Source organism: Marmota marmota, unplaced genomic scaffold (assembly GCF_001458135.2).
Source record: "Marmota marmota marmota unplaced genomic scaffold, marMar, whole genome shotgun sequence".
Taxonomy (NCBI): Eukaryota; Metazoa; Chordata; class Mammalia; order Rodentia; family Sciuridae; genus Marmota; species Marmota marmota.
Genome location: NW_026000174.1, coordinates 46,334,255 through 46,349,859, shown reverse-complemented (window position 1 = coordinate 46,349,859; position 15,605 = coordinate 46,334,255). Strand labels below are relative to the sequence as shown.

At 47.3% G+C, this 15,605-nt stretch overlaps 1 protein-coding gene across 2 annotated transcripts in view; it reads right to left on the bottom strand.

The window, feature by feature from the left end:
• Positions 1-15,300, bottom strand: part of Ldlrad3 (low density lipoprotein receptor class A domain containing 3) — a 228,508-nt gene extending 213,208 nt beyond the window's left edge. Inside the window, exon 1 of one of the 2 annotated variants that reach the window (XM_048788604.1) lies at positions 15,010-15,300. In XM_048788604.1, coding sequence (XP_048644561.1) covers positions 15,010-15,055 — 46 coding nt within the window. In that variant the 5' untranslated portion in view covers positions 15,056-15,300. The remainder of the gene's footprint in view (positions 1-15,009) is intronic. The other variant, XM_048788603.1, reaches the window with a different exon arrangement.
• Positions 15,301-15,605: the final 305 nt, after the last annotated feature.

The window sequence follows — 15,605 nt, the reverse complement described above, 5'->3', positions numbered from 1 at the left end:
TGGGAAATTCTTGCATAGCCCACACTGCAGCCACCACCTCTAACCTGCCTGTGCTCTGTGGTCTCGGTTTCCACCCGCATATCCACTTCCGGGGCCAGCCTGGCCTCAGCCTACCACATACCCCAGTTAGAAATCAGGGGGAGGCAAAAACTCAAACCACAGCAAGTCACCAGTGTGTACCTTGGGGAAACTAAATCAGAACTCCAATGCCCGAGGTTGGAAGAGATGCGGGGAGACAGGTGTTCTCCTAAACCACCAGTGGAGGATGGGAGTGCCAGGGGGTGGGACCGCCTCCTAGAGACGGCGACAGCACCTGCTCAGGTTGAAAACGCGCAGAGCCTTTGATCAGCAGATCCACTTTGAGAGTGATGATTATCCCAGAGAAAGTCCTGCTGCCGCGAACAGGGTTTTCACTGTCGTGTGGCTATAACAACCTAACCGTCTTGCGGAGAGGAGAATAAACGAACGAGGACATCCACACAGTGGAATACTCCACCGTTAAAATAAACCACATCTCTGTGTGGCAACGGGATGGACCTCAGGCCTGTAAGACCAAGTGAGAAGTCCGTGCCAAAAATGCAGGCAGCACGCTAGTTTTCTAAAGCATCACAGTTAAAATGGAATGCACTGGATGTAGGCGCACAGGTCAGTGGTAAAAGATCAAAAACATGGACAGAAAGGATACATACCAGCTTGAGGACAGTGGTGACCTCTAGGGTGGGATAGAAAGGAACGGGATCATGGCAAGTCTTTGACGGCATCAGCGATCCAATTTTCTTTTCAAAAGCAAATCTGAGTTTAAGCGGCACACGTTAAAAACCTGGTAGATCTGTGTTTGGCACATTCGAGTTTGTCACGGTATTCTCAGTTCTTTCGTGATCCTTGAAAAATTCCAGAATTTAAAGTAATTGAAAAGTATACTTTTGAAAGCACTTAGGTTACTTTTAGGATCGTTTAGGGTTTAATGGCCATTCAAATGTAGGGAACACCCATAAATAATTTCAAAACTGGGTGTTACACTCAACATGAAGGAATATAAGGTAGCCGCAGCTGTTTAAAAGCTGAGACTAATTCTGTACCGGGAGGGGAATATGTTAGGGCTGTTTTTAGAAAAGGAGACTCGCTGGCTGGGCTTTGAAGGGTGAATCGGGAGCTTTCCTGAGAAACTGTCTACAGACACAGCCAGACAGCAAACACCCCCCCTAAGGCTGCATTTAGCTGTGGGAAGGACCAGGCTGGGAGAGAGCATTCCTTCCCAGCCCAGCCGGCCAGACTGTTTGCTAAATACCCAAAAAGAGACAAGGGGCCTCTTGATCTGGACACCGGACCAGGGTGCAGGAGGCCTCATGCTGCCAGGAGGGGCAGGTTGCCATGACGCCCTCTTGTAGCGTCCACCAGGGCCTGCGGGCACTGGCAAATGGATGGGAGGAGTCAGGGAAGTTGCTGTTCGGTTTCCAGCCTTTGCCCACCTCAATTCCCAACCCACCGGAAGAGGGAGAGGGTAGAGCGGCTTCTTCTCCACCAACCCTTGAAAACTGCTGCCGTAAAATTCAGAGGAAAAGTGGTGGATTAAAGAGTTTGGAAACGTAAGAGCCAATGCTAGGCGATGGGCTTTGGAACAAAAAGCCATAATGACACCAACAACCAGCCTGGCACCCAGGAGTCCTGACAGAACCCACAGGAGAAGGAGGGGACTCAACCGCAGACTGAGCCCGAATCTCTACCTCGTGGTGTCTGGGGGACACCTACGGCCAAATTTGGCTGAATTTAGAAAAATAAAGAAATGGCAGGCTGTGTCCAAGCCCCATGGCGCGATTTATACTGCCTACACCCTACTAATTTGAACCATTCTGTTTCCTAAGAATCCTCTTTCCATGTAAGGTTTATTCTTCTAGGGCAATTCTGTCTGCTAGAACTTTCTGCAGTGATGGACACGCTCTCCATCTGTGCTATCCAATATGGTAGCCACTCCTGAGCACCTGAAATGGACCCCGTGTGGCTGAGAAACTGAAGTTTTCATTTTAATTTCATCTTAACTAAATTTAATTAACCACAGGTGGCTAGGGGCACCGTGTGACAGAGCATAGGTCTGCAACCCCCTTCTCATGGCGTGTTCAGCATCTCACGACACTGATGAGGCAGCTCACCCCAGGAGTGAACGTTTTGTCAGCTCCCATGTTGTGCCACTCTAAACAATGAGGCCACAAAGACACCCACAGCTGAACCACTGTGTACATCCTAAACTACTTCCTTAGGAAGTGAAGTTGACAGGTAGAGTTGACAGGTAAATATGCCACTAGGCTCTTCCAACATTTTAATACAACCTGCTCTCGGCAACTGACACGGACAGCATTCTACCTTCTACCAGCTGTTTCCACATCCTGGTGACCATCCTCATGACCAGCCAGGCCAGGTAACACCACCCCCAAGGTACAGGCAAGGACATGATCCATGAGAATGCTTGTCCCTGGCTTGACTGGATTGGCTTAGTTTCAGTGAATGACACACCACATACACAAAGGTGGTTCCACAAGACCATGAGAGAGCGGAGAGATTTCCAGAGCCCAGTAACATGGACAGAGGACAACACATCACTCACCTGTCTGTGGTGGTGCTGGTATAAACAAACCCACAGGCCTGCACGTCACATACTGTATGGCAGACACACGATCGAGTACATCATCCCTGATGATGCCGACCAACGACTATGGGACACCACAGTCCCGTGGCTTAATGACCGGGGTACACGTTGAGGAACACGCTGTTCTGTGACCATCAGAGTGTACTTACACAAACCAAGATGGCTCTCAGGCCACGAGGTGATATGATTAATAGGGGGACCACTGCTGACTGAAATCTCACTGGGCAGTACATATCTGTACTATACCTTCTAACCTGTGTTTAAATGTTCTCCTCCTCCTTACGCACTAAATATTAAACACCTTTCTGTAAAACAGTATGCAGTGTTACACCCTCAGCAGCCTCCCACGTGTCAAGTTACCGAATTCCTGACTACATCAGGAAACCCATCCAGTAACCCTCCCTTTCTGAGCCTGCCTGAGCTCTCTGTTCTGTTTGCATGCAACCCACCGACAGAGCCTTTCTCAGAACTCACCCCGTCATGAAGCAGCGCATGGCTCTATTTGTTCTCCCAGATTAATTTAATACAGAAAAATACTTATGCTATATTCATAAGTGATAAAAACAGACGTAAAATTATAGGCCATGTATGATCAAAACTACAAAAATCCAATACAACAGTAAACCAATATGTGAACAACCTCTGCGTTATGCTACAAGTTAACGTGATTCTTTTATCCAAATTTTTATTGTACCTCTCATTACTACTAACAAATGACTAGCAGTTAGTGAGCAATGGTAAAAGCTAAGTGGCTCACATACAGTATCACATTTAAAATAGCTCTAAGGGATAAGGACCATCATTATCCCTACTGACCCATGAAGATGTAGAGGATTGGAAATGTTTGAGAAAGCTGCCCAAGGTCAAGGTGGGAGCTGGAATCTGAAGCCTGCCTGATCCATGCTAAAGCCTATGTTCTCTGCCACCATGTCAGTCTCCTCCAACTTTACTGTGTTCCCCTGTCACTTGGGGATCTTGTTAAAATGCAGATTCTGATTCAGGAGATGCTGATGCTGTTGGTGGGTAGCCCACACAGCTCTCCAACCAAATCCACACTCTATAATCTTAAAAACAAAACACTCTACTTAGCTAGGAAATTGATTTCTAATAATCTAAATAATGTCAATGCTTAATAATAGAGAAGACCAAAAACAGACTTTCCTTCTCCAAGCCCTTCTTTCCCAACCATATATGAAGGCCCCGAGGGCTCCTGCCGGTTCCCACTAGCAGATCCACCCCTGGGCAGCCACTGGTTTCAGGCTGACCACACTCAACTCCACGCTTCATCAACCCCCTCATCTCATCAGCAGGGAGGATTTTATCCCCAAGGCTTCCCTGAGCCAATTCCTTGCAGATCCAGAGAACAGGTGCATGGGGGAAAGACCCCTGGGGGCTCCCAGAGGAACCAGCCAGTTCCACTCCACACTCTCAACTGTAGACACATCAGTACCCTTTAGATCCCAGCATTTCTCTGTTCCCACAAGCCTTAAAAATAAAAAAGCATTAAAACTATATTCTCTAAATACTTTAACCTTTAATTAGCATTAGCTAATTGTACACTTAAAGAACCTTCGACACTTCTATCATATTCACGATTCTTCCTGTCTGGTATGTGGGATGATCAGATGTTTGTTGTTTAATGAACCGTTTGCCATTTGCGATAACCCTGTTTATCTATATTAATGCTTAATGCTACGAAATTACTTATCTGATACCATGAAAGTAGCCTTTGTATAATAAGATTTTATTTTCCTAACTTTGCGTTCTCTTTACGTCTCTTGGTGTTTACTATGCCTCCCCAAAGAAACAGATAAATGTGGGTGGTTTTTTTTTTAAATAAGGGTTAATGACATTTCGTTTTGCATTTAGTGTTATAATTGATGTATTTATATCACCCTCCATTTCCCTGAAAGATTGTATTTATTGATGTGCTTCCTTCCCAAAATCCATTTGTGCGGGTACACCAGCAAATTTTTATTTCCTTTTAAACTTGAGCAGAAGAATAAGTTCATTACTCTTCAATGTTTTAACGCTGACATTTTATAAAACAGAACTATTTTCATTTTTCCTCCTAGTAAGTTCTTCCATTCACTCGGTCAACTATGTAAACTCCCTTCAAGTGGAATCAAGGTGCTCAGCCGTTTTCATTACGCTGTCAGAAACCTTCTTTATACGCCACATGTTAGCCTCATAATGTACCATCTAATTTATCACCCCATTTACAATTGCTATAATCCATTTCCCTCTCAAGGGCCTCTTTTTCTTTGTCTTTTTAAGCCAAGCATATTTCTTATAAAGATCTTTACAGGTCTTTGAAGATCAATGAGATTGTTCTAAAACCTAGAAGTGCCGCAACACTTTGTCACCCGAGGGCAAAGTTAGCTTAGATCAGGTAAATTTCATTCACCCAGGCTGTCTGACTCTGTCCTCAAGTCCTATTCTTCTTCAAAGTCACTCTCCCATGAGTAGCTAACCTCCATTGCTTCCTCCAGGAAACCTACAGGAAACCCTATTGTGTGGCTGACTCGATGCCAAACACTAAATCAGGTGACCAGGCAGACATCAAAGGACGCAACAGACTCCACCTGCGTCAGGAACTTCCATCACAGGAGAAAGGAGAAGACAGCCTTTTTCTGTCCAGGATTGTTGCACTTCCTAGGTCCTTTCAAAAGATACTGATATGGCCCACCATTTCTGGGAGGTGATCTGTTTCCTGAATATATATTCCAACTTTTGATCATCTCTTTGCTCTGGTATGTTCAGTGTTCAAAAAAATGAACAACCTCTTTATCTCTTTATATATTCAACATCCGTTAGCTTTTCTTGCACAGTCATTATCATTGACTTGGGTCACATAAATGCATTTGGAAAACTCCAGATCTTTATCCTACCACATCACTGCTGCCTTCCACGGGCGCCACCAATGGCTGCAGTCTCTCAGTCACATCTGCAGGATTAGTTCCCTCTTTCACTGACACAGAATGTTCCACAGGCAAAAGTCATTGTTTACAGGGTTATCCCTTTGACAGCACTTAGCATCAATTCGTAGCAGTTCTAGTTCATTCCCTGCCAGCTGGGCTCACAAGTTAGTATCATACTTTTTTTTTTTGGATGGGGGATTGAACTCAGGGGCATTTGACCTCGAAGCCACATCCCCAGTCCTATTTTGTATTTTACTTAGAGACAGGATCTCACTGAGTTGCTTAGCACCTCGCTTTTTGCTGAGGCTGGCTTTGAACTCGTGCCTCAGCCTCCTGAGCTGCTGGGATTACAGGCATGAGCTACCCACTGCACCTGTCCACTATACTTTTTAATCAAACTTATGATGATGCGTTTATACATGTGTTTTTGGAATCCCTTATGCAGTTTTGTTCTGGTTTCTCTTCCTTAGCAGCAACCATTTTTATGGCTTCAGTCCTGATGAAATGAAAACCCTGTGTTGTTAATCACTCTTCCATCTTCCCCAAACTCCCTCATCTTATAGTTAAAAAAAAAAAAAAAAAGTTAAATTTAGAACTTTCCAAACCATCATGAGGCTTCTCTAACTATGGAATTTCAAGTGTGGCCAGGGCTCATTTTTCAGCCATTTCCAATTAGTTTAACGACTCCCAGAGAACACTGCTGTGTTTCAAGGCTAAGTCTGAAGGGAAATGCTCCAGCGATGCCATCAAAGACCATGCGCTTCGGACGCCCCCAACGCCAACCTCCCTGGGCCTTATAATAAGGAGCCGGGATTTTTAACTCAATAAAATTAAACACCCTTTGTGCTTTCGTTTCTCTGTGCCAACACACACACACTAGTGTCCCACTGCCACCTGGAGCACTGGCACCTAGGGTTTTCGAGTCTTCTAAATCAAGTTATTCATAAATTCCACATCCCTCCGGCTTCCGGATGCCAAAGGCCTGTTCCAGAGTAAGCTAAATGGCTGCTCTCCGTCTTTGTGGCCGGTCTCCAGGAAGGAGACAGCCCCGTCTGCACACTGTGCTGCCTGTCAAAAATCACACTTGGACTTGGGTGCCAGCAAATGCGCCCACATTATCACCAGTCTCCTGATATCACAATGACTCATGAAAAGGAGAGTCTAGTTCCCAGTTCTCTGGAGAAATTCTGGGGTTCACTCCAGTGTGCCCATGGTGAATGACACTTGCTAGATGAGGAGTAATACTTCCCCACCAGGTACCACTGCCCACAAGAGCTCTCTGCTTTGAGGTATCAAGACAGGACGTGAAGCCCAGCGTCATCTTCAAGCTCTGCCTGAAATGCTTGCCTGCCCCAACACCTTTCATCAGATGGCAAAAACTTACCCCATGCAAGCTTCAGCTCAGGGTCAGAAGGGAATTTTTTTTTAAGATTTTTAAATTTCTCTTTTTATATGAGGCATTATCATCCGCACTCTTAATTTTGCTTTAAAAATCTATTTCTAGACTTTGGAAACAGTGGGTCCTTCTCTATGGCACCCAGTACTCTTTGAGAAACATACTGACTACCAATAAATGGCTTTCGATTGCTCATTCCAACGAAATATTTCCATGAAAGGGGAAGAAAATTCTCTCCATCATTAATATATTCAAAGTCAATTCTTGTGGTGCTAAATAATTGGTTTATTGATGTTACTGTTTCTTTTAATAAATCAAGCCTCTGCAAAGGCCAATTTAAATGCCCATAAGGATAAGTTCTCCACATAGGGGGAATGGCAGAAAACCATTCTCAATCTACCAAAGATAGGCCACCGGAATAAAGTCAATTTTGGATCCCCCTCACTCCAATGGCTCTCTAACAGATCACTGCATTTCACTCAATACATCAATATGACAGCAGTATCCAATGGTGGAATTCTCTAGAACAATCCAGACAATACGCTTCCTCTTCTAACAACAAGAAACAACAAAGCAACAGAGCCAGCGGTTAAAAGCACAGATTTCAGGTTGTGCAGATGCAAGCACCAACTATGCAGCCACTGGTACTTGCTGAGGACTTGGGGAAAAAGCCTTCACCTTTTAGTTTCCTCATCTGTAAGATGGCAGAGCACTTGACCATTTGAGTAAACTACATATCCCAGAAAGATGTTATTAAAGCTGCTTTCAAAAGAATGGAGATACAGAAAAGCTAAAAGAAAGACAGCTAAGAAGACTCGCCTTTGATATTAACATCACCCACATCCAGGTGTGCCTAATGGCCAACAGCATCTTCTGCCAGCACAGGGCAGAAGCTGAGTTACTGGTCACTGGTGGGGCTTGGGTGGACCTGGTCACAGCCATTTCTGTGTTATCACTTCTGTCAAGTTGGGAACATTGTTTGGCTGCCCTGGCTGGACACACTGCTGTTTAGAATGTCTATTTAAGGATGATGCTTAAATACGGCATGGAAATGAAAAATCATTGTGTAGGAAAATGGTCAACTTGATAACAGTGAAATAAATATCTATGACTGGATGAGTACAACTCCACCTCTTCTCGAAAAGCAGGAGCCAAGCACTGTAAGAGACCTAAAAGAGAAAGATACAAAGAGCTACGCTGTACCGCTGCTATTCCTGCCTCAGAAACACGCACGAGATAGAGACAGAAGGTGCACCATGCATGAGCCGAGCAGAACAGGCAAAGGTGAGAAACTGCTAAGTGCTCTGGAGTAACAGAGATATCTGAAAAACAGGGGCAGGTGACCCAGCCCTGTGGCTCAAGGAACAACTGATGAAATACAACAGTTCAGTTAAAAAAAAACTACCACTGTGGACAGGTATGAGCTGATTGAATTATGACCCTCAATGTGCATGTGTATTTACACATCCATCCATCTGAAGGCTGAAGTGAGACAGTGAGATAGATAGATAGATAGATAGATAGAGGGATGGATAAAAGAGGAGAGAAGTGTAAAAGGAAGAGAAAGTAAGATTTGTAATATTTTATCATCCTTTCTTCTGTTTTGTTTCAATTCTGTATAATGAGCGGGTACTCAGTGTACTATTTTGGTGGTGTTTTTAATTTGAGAAGATTACAACAAAATAATACCTGTACAGTGCTTGGCACTCTGCCAAACAGAGCAAACCTTCACTGAGAAGCGAGAAATGTGACACATACATTGAACACAGGATCCCAGCCCCCAAGAAGTGCACAATCTAGTGGTATCTGCACTAAGAGAGGTAAGAGCTTGTGTGTTTGTGTGTGTGTGTGTAAACCAGGGTAATACAGTCATCCTTCTGTATCTACCTGCAGGTTCCACACCTGTGGATTCAACCAACCACAGATCAAAATTATTGGGGAAAAAATTTCATCTGTACTGTACATATACAGACTTTTCTTGTCATTTTTCCCGAAAAAACATAGTGTTTATACACAGCATTTACATTGTGTTAGACATCATAGAGTCACGTAGAGATGATTTAAAGTATACGGGATAACGCACCTAGATTCTATGCAAATACCGTATCACTTTACACAAGGGAACGTGAGCATCCGTGGATTTTGGTATCCAAGGCAGATCCTGGAACCAATTCTCAAAGTAATGATGGGTGATGACTGTATACATACATACATAACATGTCTGACCATAAGTTAAAGGAGGCTGTCGTCCACATGCCACAGAAGAAATTACTCAAATCTCAGAAGTCTCAAGTCAGAAGACTTTCAGAATACCAACACACATACCTGGACATTTTATCTGGAAAGTTAAAGCAGCAAGCTAGGACCTGTATTATCAGCTCCGGAACCTGTTCAAAAATGATGTATGCACTGAAAATCTGCAAACACCGGGGATCCATATGTACCAGGAATTGTGACATCTGTGTAGCTCTGTTCCCATCAAGGTCCTCAAGATTCTCACATTTAGAAATTCCTTCAAGGTACAGGGGTGGAGGGGGTGGGGAGCACCTCTACAATCCCCAGATAACCATAAAAGCCAGTAAACAATCTCACACCCATCAGTGGATCACTGGGTTCTTCCAGGGCAAAGATCAGGCTCTGCACAGGTTTGCACTTCTAGAGCACAACACAGGGCCTGGGTGGGGCAGAGCTGGTATCACACCAGAAGCAAGAGGGTTTAAGAAGAATTTTCAGCCAGGCCTGGTGGCACATGCCTGTAATCCCAGCGGCTCCGGAGGCTGAGGCAGGAGTTCAAAGCCAGCTTGCAACAACAAGGCACTAAGCAACTCAGTGAGCCCCTGCTGGGGATGTGGCTCAGAGGTCCAGTACCCCTGAGATCAATCAACCAGTAACTGCCCCCCCCAAAAAAAAGAATTTTCTACTTACTCAAAAACAAAAAGGATAATGATAACCACATGTTTGGGAAGCCAGAGCTCCTCTTCAGAGAAGGCTTTTGGAAAGAAGCAAAGGCACCTGAACTGAGACCATGTTCCCCTCTTCCCATGAAGCCCAACGTCCCCCTCTGGGTCCTGCCTTGGGTTGACTTGCAAATTCATGCCCAAAGATGAAGGCGGCAGAGAAGAGAAAAGGAAGAGGAAAAAACTCAAGGAAGCCTGGGAGAGAACAAAGGCAGTGACCGCTGGAGGGCCCTGCGTCTTCGAGGAACCCAAGAGTTACAAAACAACACTTCAAAAAGACTTTAGAGACTGGAAGAGGAAAACGTTGAAAACCCAGCTTGCCGCTGGTGGGGACAACTTTCCCCGCCACCTGCAGAACCCCGGCCTCCTACAGCCTTCTGATGACCTGGAAGAGGAATCCGCAGGGAAAGAACAATCACTGCTCTGTGGAGCCGAGGAAGGGGAACTTCCCGGGGAAAGATTTCAACACTCCAACTCCCAAGGCAAACTCTCAGGTAGCCTGTTCTCCTCTGGCCCCAGGCTGCGAGAACTTCCCAAGTTTAACATTCCGGGAGCCAGGTGGCTTCTGATGGCAGTGGCCACCTGCCTGTTACCTCTTTCCCAGCACATGTCTCTCTCAAGGGAACCAAACTGCAGGCAAAAATTCCAGAAGTTTTCACTACAGTACAAGGGAAAGCGGGGGGTGGGTGCTGAGGGCATTTCTAGTTAAGAATGTGTTTTCACCCTGAACTTGTGTGGCTGCAGATACAAAGCAAAGGCCTGATGGCCCCTTGGGAGTAGAGCACTATGTTGACCCACTGCACCCAGAAGGCAGTTTTAAGGACAGGCAGCAATGAATAGCAAGGAGGCTTGCCCCCACCATATGAGGGATTCTCAACCAGGGGTGAGATGGCAATGTCTGGGGACAATCTTGGTGGTCAAAACTGCAGGGAAGCAGGACTGCTATTGGCATCTAGAACCAGTGATGCTGGAGGAAATCCTACAATGCCCAGGCTGGCCCCACAGCAGGAACTCTGTAGTCCTAAATGTCAGCAGTTCCAAGGCTGAAAAACCCCACACTAGACGAACCCCACCCTCCCCGGCTCCTGCCACCATCGAAACAAATCCAACAATCCTACCTCAAAAGAAAACTTGCTGTCCCTCGGACTGAGCAGCTACCTTACCCGGGAGTCCACTTCTGGTAAGCAATATTCACCATCAAGCATCAAGCACCATCTTCAAAGTATCTGGCTGATCTCCTAAACACACTCATTTAAGGATACTCCCCAGTACCCAAGTGAGTAGATTCTTTTGAATCCAATGGAAGAAAGGAACGTGCACACACACGCAGGAGCCACCATCTCTTAAAAAATAATCTCCCTGGGTGTCAGGTAAAGGCACTGACCAAAAATAAAACTAAATAAATAAATAAATCGAACTACAGTTAGAATGGCTCAGACAGCTCCAACATAGTTCACAGAGAGAAAGAGAGAGAGAGAAACTTGATGAAAACCAAAAAATACATTTGTCCCTGGAGCCTTCCCATAGCTAAAAACAGTTCTGTTGCTCTAAGATGCTTCCATGGCATATAGTTATCTTTGATATTTATGTATAAAATGTAATAAACATATAACAAACAGAGAAATACCAATAGAGAGTTTGATGAATAAAAATGACCCCTTATGTAAGCACCACTGGGGTCCAGCAAGGGGACCTGGCGTGCAGTGTCTTTCCTCCGGGCTTTCCAACCATAGACACAGAAGAGAGCCCTCAGTTATTCTGACCAAGTTCCAACATGACTCAAGGACTGAGATTTATTTTATGTTCTTGCCATGCATACCAACATGTCCTCTGGAGAAAGCTTAGGCCTCAGTTGAATGTGTTCAGAGCAGCGACCTCAAAATGACCAGATTTGGGAGGACGGTGAGGACCATGTTAATTCATAAAGGCCTCTAGAAGACCAGGCCAGCAGCACCACACTGGAATCCTGGGAATGGTGGGGAAAGACCAGGTGGGGCCCAGAGAAGCCAGAGGAGTTAAAATCTAACTCAGCACTCACCTTCCCGTGGTGCTCTGGGAGTTATTGATTGCTCCAGAACCATCAAACATAGATAGTCCTGCTACGTGACCTCAGTGCAAAAACTCAGCAAGACAGTGTGTTTATGGTGGCAAGCAGAGCTTCTCACACACGGGAGATGCACCAAAAATACTGGGTTCCCTTTTCTCCCTTGCCCACGCAAACAGGCAAAGTTATAAATGTCAGGACTTTCCAGTGAAATCATTTCATTATAAATATTCCTGATGCCTCAAAGTCTCTTAAGATGTTTTGGGAAGGTGACAATACAAGCCCCCTGTCCACTTATCCTGTTCCAGACCCAGAATTTTACCACCCCACCCTCTCCTACTCACATCCCTGTCCCTCCCCCAACCTATGACACAGCAAATGGCCCAGTGGGCTATCAGGAAAAAACACCTCACACCCCACTAGGAAGGCCCCGTCACACCTCTTTGAAGATGAAAAGCAGCAAGGTGTGTTTATTTGTACTCTGGGTGCACAGTCTCATCTACCCGGGTTGGGCTGTTCTGGGCCTTGTAACTACTTAGCTAGTTAAAAACTAAATCAAAATGACCCCTCATGCCATTAAGCGGCTCTTTCCAGGAGAAAAGGTCAATACCCACACTCCCGGGAGCACACACGGGGGGAAAGGGAGCCTTTTCACTGACAGAAGGGAAATGTCAGGGAGACTTGGCAAAGGTCACCCAGGAGGAGGCCGCCCATCCATCTGGCATGGCCACCATTAGAAATGGCTCGAGGCACACACTTAAACCCACCAAGTCCACACACATGCAGGAAAACTAGACATCAGACACTGTGACTGGGGCTGAGCTCTCTAGCAGGATACATTAAAATATAATAACCAAAATCAATGTTTCATTTCCCTAACACAAACAATTAAAACAAAGGAAGAAACAAACACACACATACACACACACACACAGACTATGCAAGTGTCTGAGAAGGTTCCTGAACAACAAAGGGTTCTAAATTGCTCCAGGAATGCATGTGGCCTTCCAGCCTCACAAAGACCCAGGGCTCAGACTAGGGCTCAACTTTGACCTCAACTTTCTTTTTACAGACTCTCAAAAGGAGGCAAAAATCCAAAGTCTGGCTTTTACAATCTCTCTTGTTTTATCAAATTCTCAGAAGAGCACTGAAGTATATGAGATAGGTTAGGGTATCTCGTCTGGCTATGAACCCCAACATTGGGAAAAATGACCAGCCCTGCTTCTGGCAACATGTGGGTCAAAATGGAACTCATGTTTAAAAGATGATGCTTAAAGTAAAATGAAAAATGCACACTCCAACCCACCTAGACGTTTCCTGTAAAATAGCAACCACACAGGTAATGCAGAGCCCACAGATAATGGACAACCTCCACCAAGGGACAGTTGGGCTGTTCCTTCCCTCCCCCTAGTACCCTCCCACTACAACTCTTTTATTTATTTTAGCTCTGTGCTATATGTACACACATACTACATAATCACTGCTGCCCAGGGAGGGACACAATTAACTTCCCAATGTTTTCTAGAGACATAGATTCAACTCAAGCAACCCAGTACCAACTGGAGAGGCAACAAATAACAGTGTCCACTGACACACAAGCTGTACACACAGGAGAGTCCAGACTGTCCTTTGGTATTATCAAGAGATACGCCACAGCTGTGAGAATCAAGTATATGAATCCAGGCCTGTCTTCATATCTGAGATGCCCTGGAAATGGGTCTGATCTAATGGCCTCCAAATAATTCACACCTGCTGGCAGATGCCCAACACCCCTCAGAACTCTTTCCTCAGAGTGGCCAATAGCTCAGGAAAAACGGGGCACATTGACCCAAATCTGGTTTTTAACCCACAGCAGCCACAGGAGGTCCAGCCCCTCACTGGAAGTGGAATAAACCCGCAGATGTCTAAATGGAGTCTCAGAAGAGTGGGGATGATGTCATAGGTGTGGGGCGGGGGTTCCAGGGCTGCCCAGCAGATTCTGATGATGGTCAGAGCCCAGGACTGCTAGGAAAGGCGCAGACTTCCCTTCAAAGCACTTACATCTCCAAGGGACAGCTCAGAATAGAGTGTCTTCCCCAACCAGCACATCATCACACACATCTCAACAGGCAAGTTGCTAGAAGCATTTGGTAAAAATCACATAAATTAGAGATGAGGATGGTACAAATGCTGGACGAGCAGATTTCTGCTTAAGAAAACTCCTGGGCCCTGTCACCCACTTTCTGGGCATCAGCTGCCCAGAAATAAACATCAGGGGGCCAAAAGCGGGCGGGGCACCGAGGAGGGGCCGCTGACAGCTGAGGCAGACGGGCAGGGGCTGAGGAGGAAGGGCTCCAAGCTGGAATTCGGAGCGTGCCCACATCAGCAGAAAAGTTCCTGGGAACAGCACGCTATCTGGGAGGAAAGGAGGCTCGCGGCTCTCCCGGCCCTCAGGATACACAGGCCAGAGCCCCGGGGGCAGAGGACTTAAATAAAGGTCGGGTTCCCAGGGTGAGTGGAGAGAACTAATAATTCCCAGGTCCGGCCCTGCTTCATCTCACTCGGCCCAAACCAAACATGGTCCCAGGGAGGAGAGGGAGGAAGCGGCGATGGCCCGCGCGCGGTGCAAGTGGGTAGACTGAGGCACCGGTCCACGCCGGCGACTTCGGGGGAGGGCAGTGCGGCACCGAGTGCCCGGGCGACGGGGAAGACGCGATCAGGGCAGAGTTCTCCCTTCCCCTCCCCTCCTCCGCTCCCCAACACACACGACACACTCACAGACACACTCGAGCTACGCCCAATCCGGGCGGCCGCCGGGCTCCCAGCGCGGGGCTGCACACAAAGCCCCGCCCGCGTACACCGACACACGCCACCCGGCGCGCTAGCCCACACAATAGCACCGAGCGCACCCCGCGCGGCCCCTCGGCGGGGTCCCGGCCAGCTGGCGCCGGGGTCCGCTCTCCGCGCACACCCACGCCCGCAGCCACGGCCCGCGCGCGGGGAGGCGACGCGATCGCGGCCGGCCACCGGCCCGCGCCCCGCGGCAACTTCGCCGCGCGCCCCCCACTCACCCGCGGCGCTGCTCAGCAGCAGGCACAGCGGCCCCAGCAGCCACATGGCGTGGCCGCCGCTCCCGCTGCCCGGCGCAGTCGCTGCCCCCGCGGCCTCGGCGCTGACCCCGCCCCTCGCGCCGGCCCCGCCCTCTGCCGGCCCGCCCCCCGCCCCTCCGGCCAGGCTCCCAGAAGTTTTGCCAGCGCCGGGCTGCGCGTCGCAGCCCGCGTCCCGCCCGGTGTCCCCTCTCCAAGGGGCCGCGGAAGGGGCCCCGTAGGGTCCGACCTTTCGCTGCTCGCTGCCTCCGCCGTCTCATTGCGGGTACCTCCCAACTGGCCTGGCTCTGCGCTCTGCTCGGGTTTCTCCCCCTTTCCTCCTCTTTTTTCCCTACATCTTCCGAGGATGCGGCGCTCGCCATCTCCCCAGACCCTCAACTTGAGTTCTTTACTCAACTACAAAAGAAGTGCACTCCAGGGAGGAAAAGAAAAAGTTGGAACAAAGAGCCAGTGCTTCTGAGAAAATATGTAGTTTATTTTTAGTAGCGGGTGTGGAATACAACCAGTGCTTTTCAGACTTTAAGATGCATCAGACACACACTCGGGGACTTAGTGGAAAC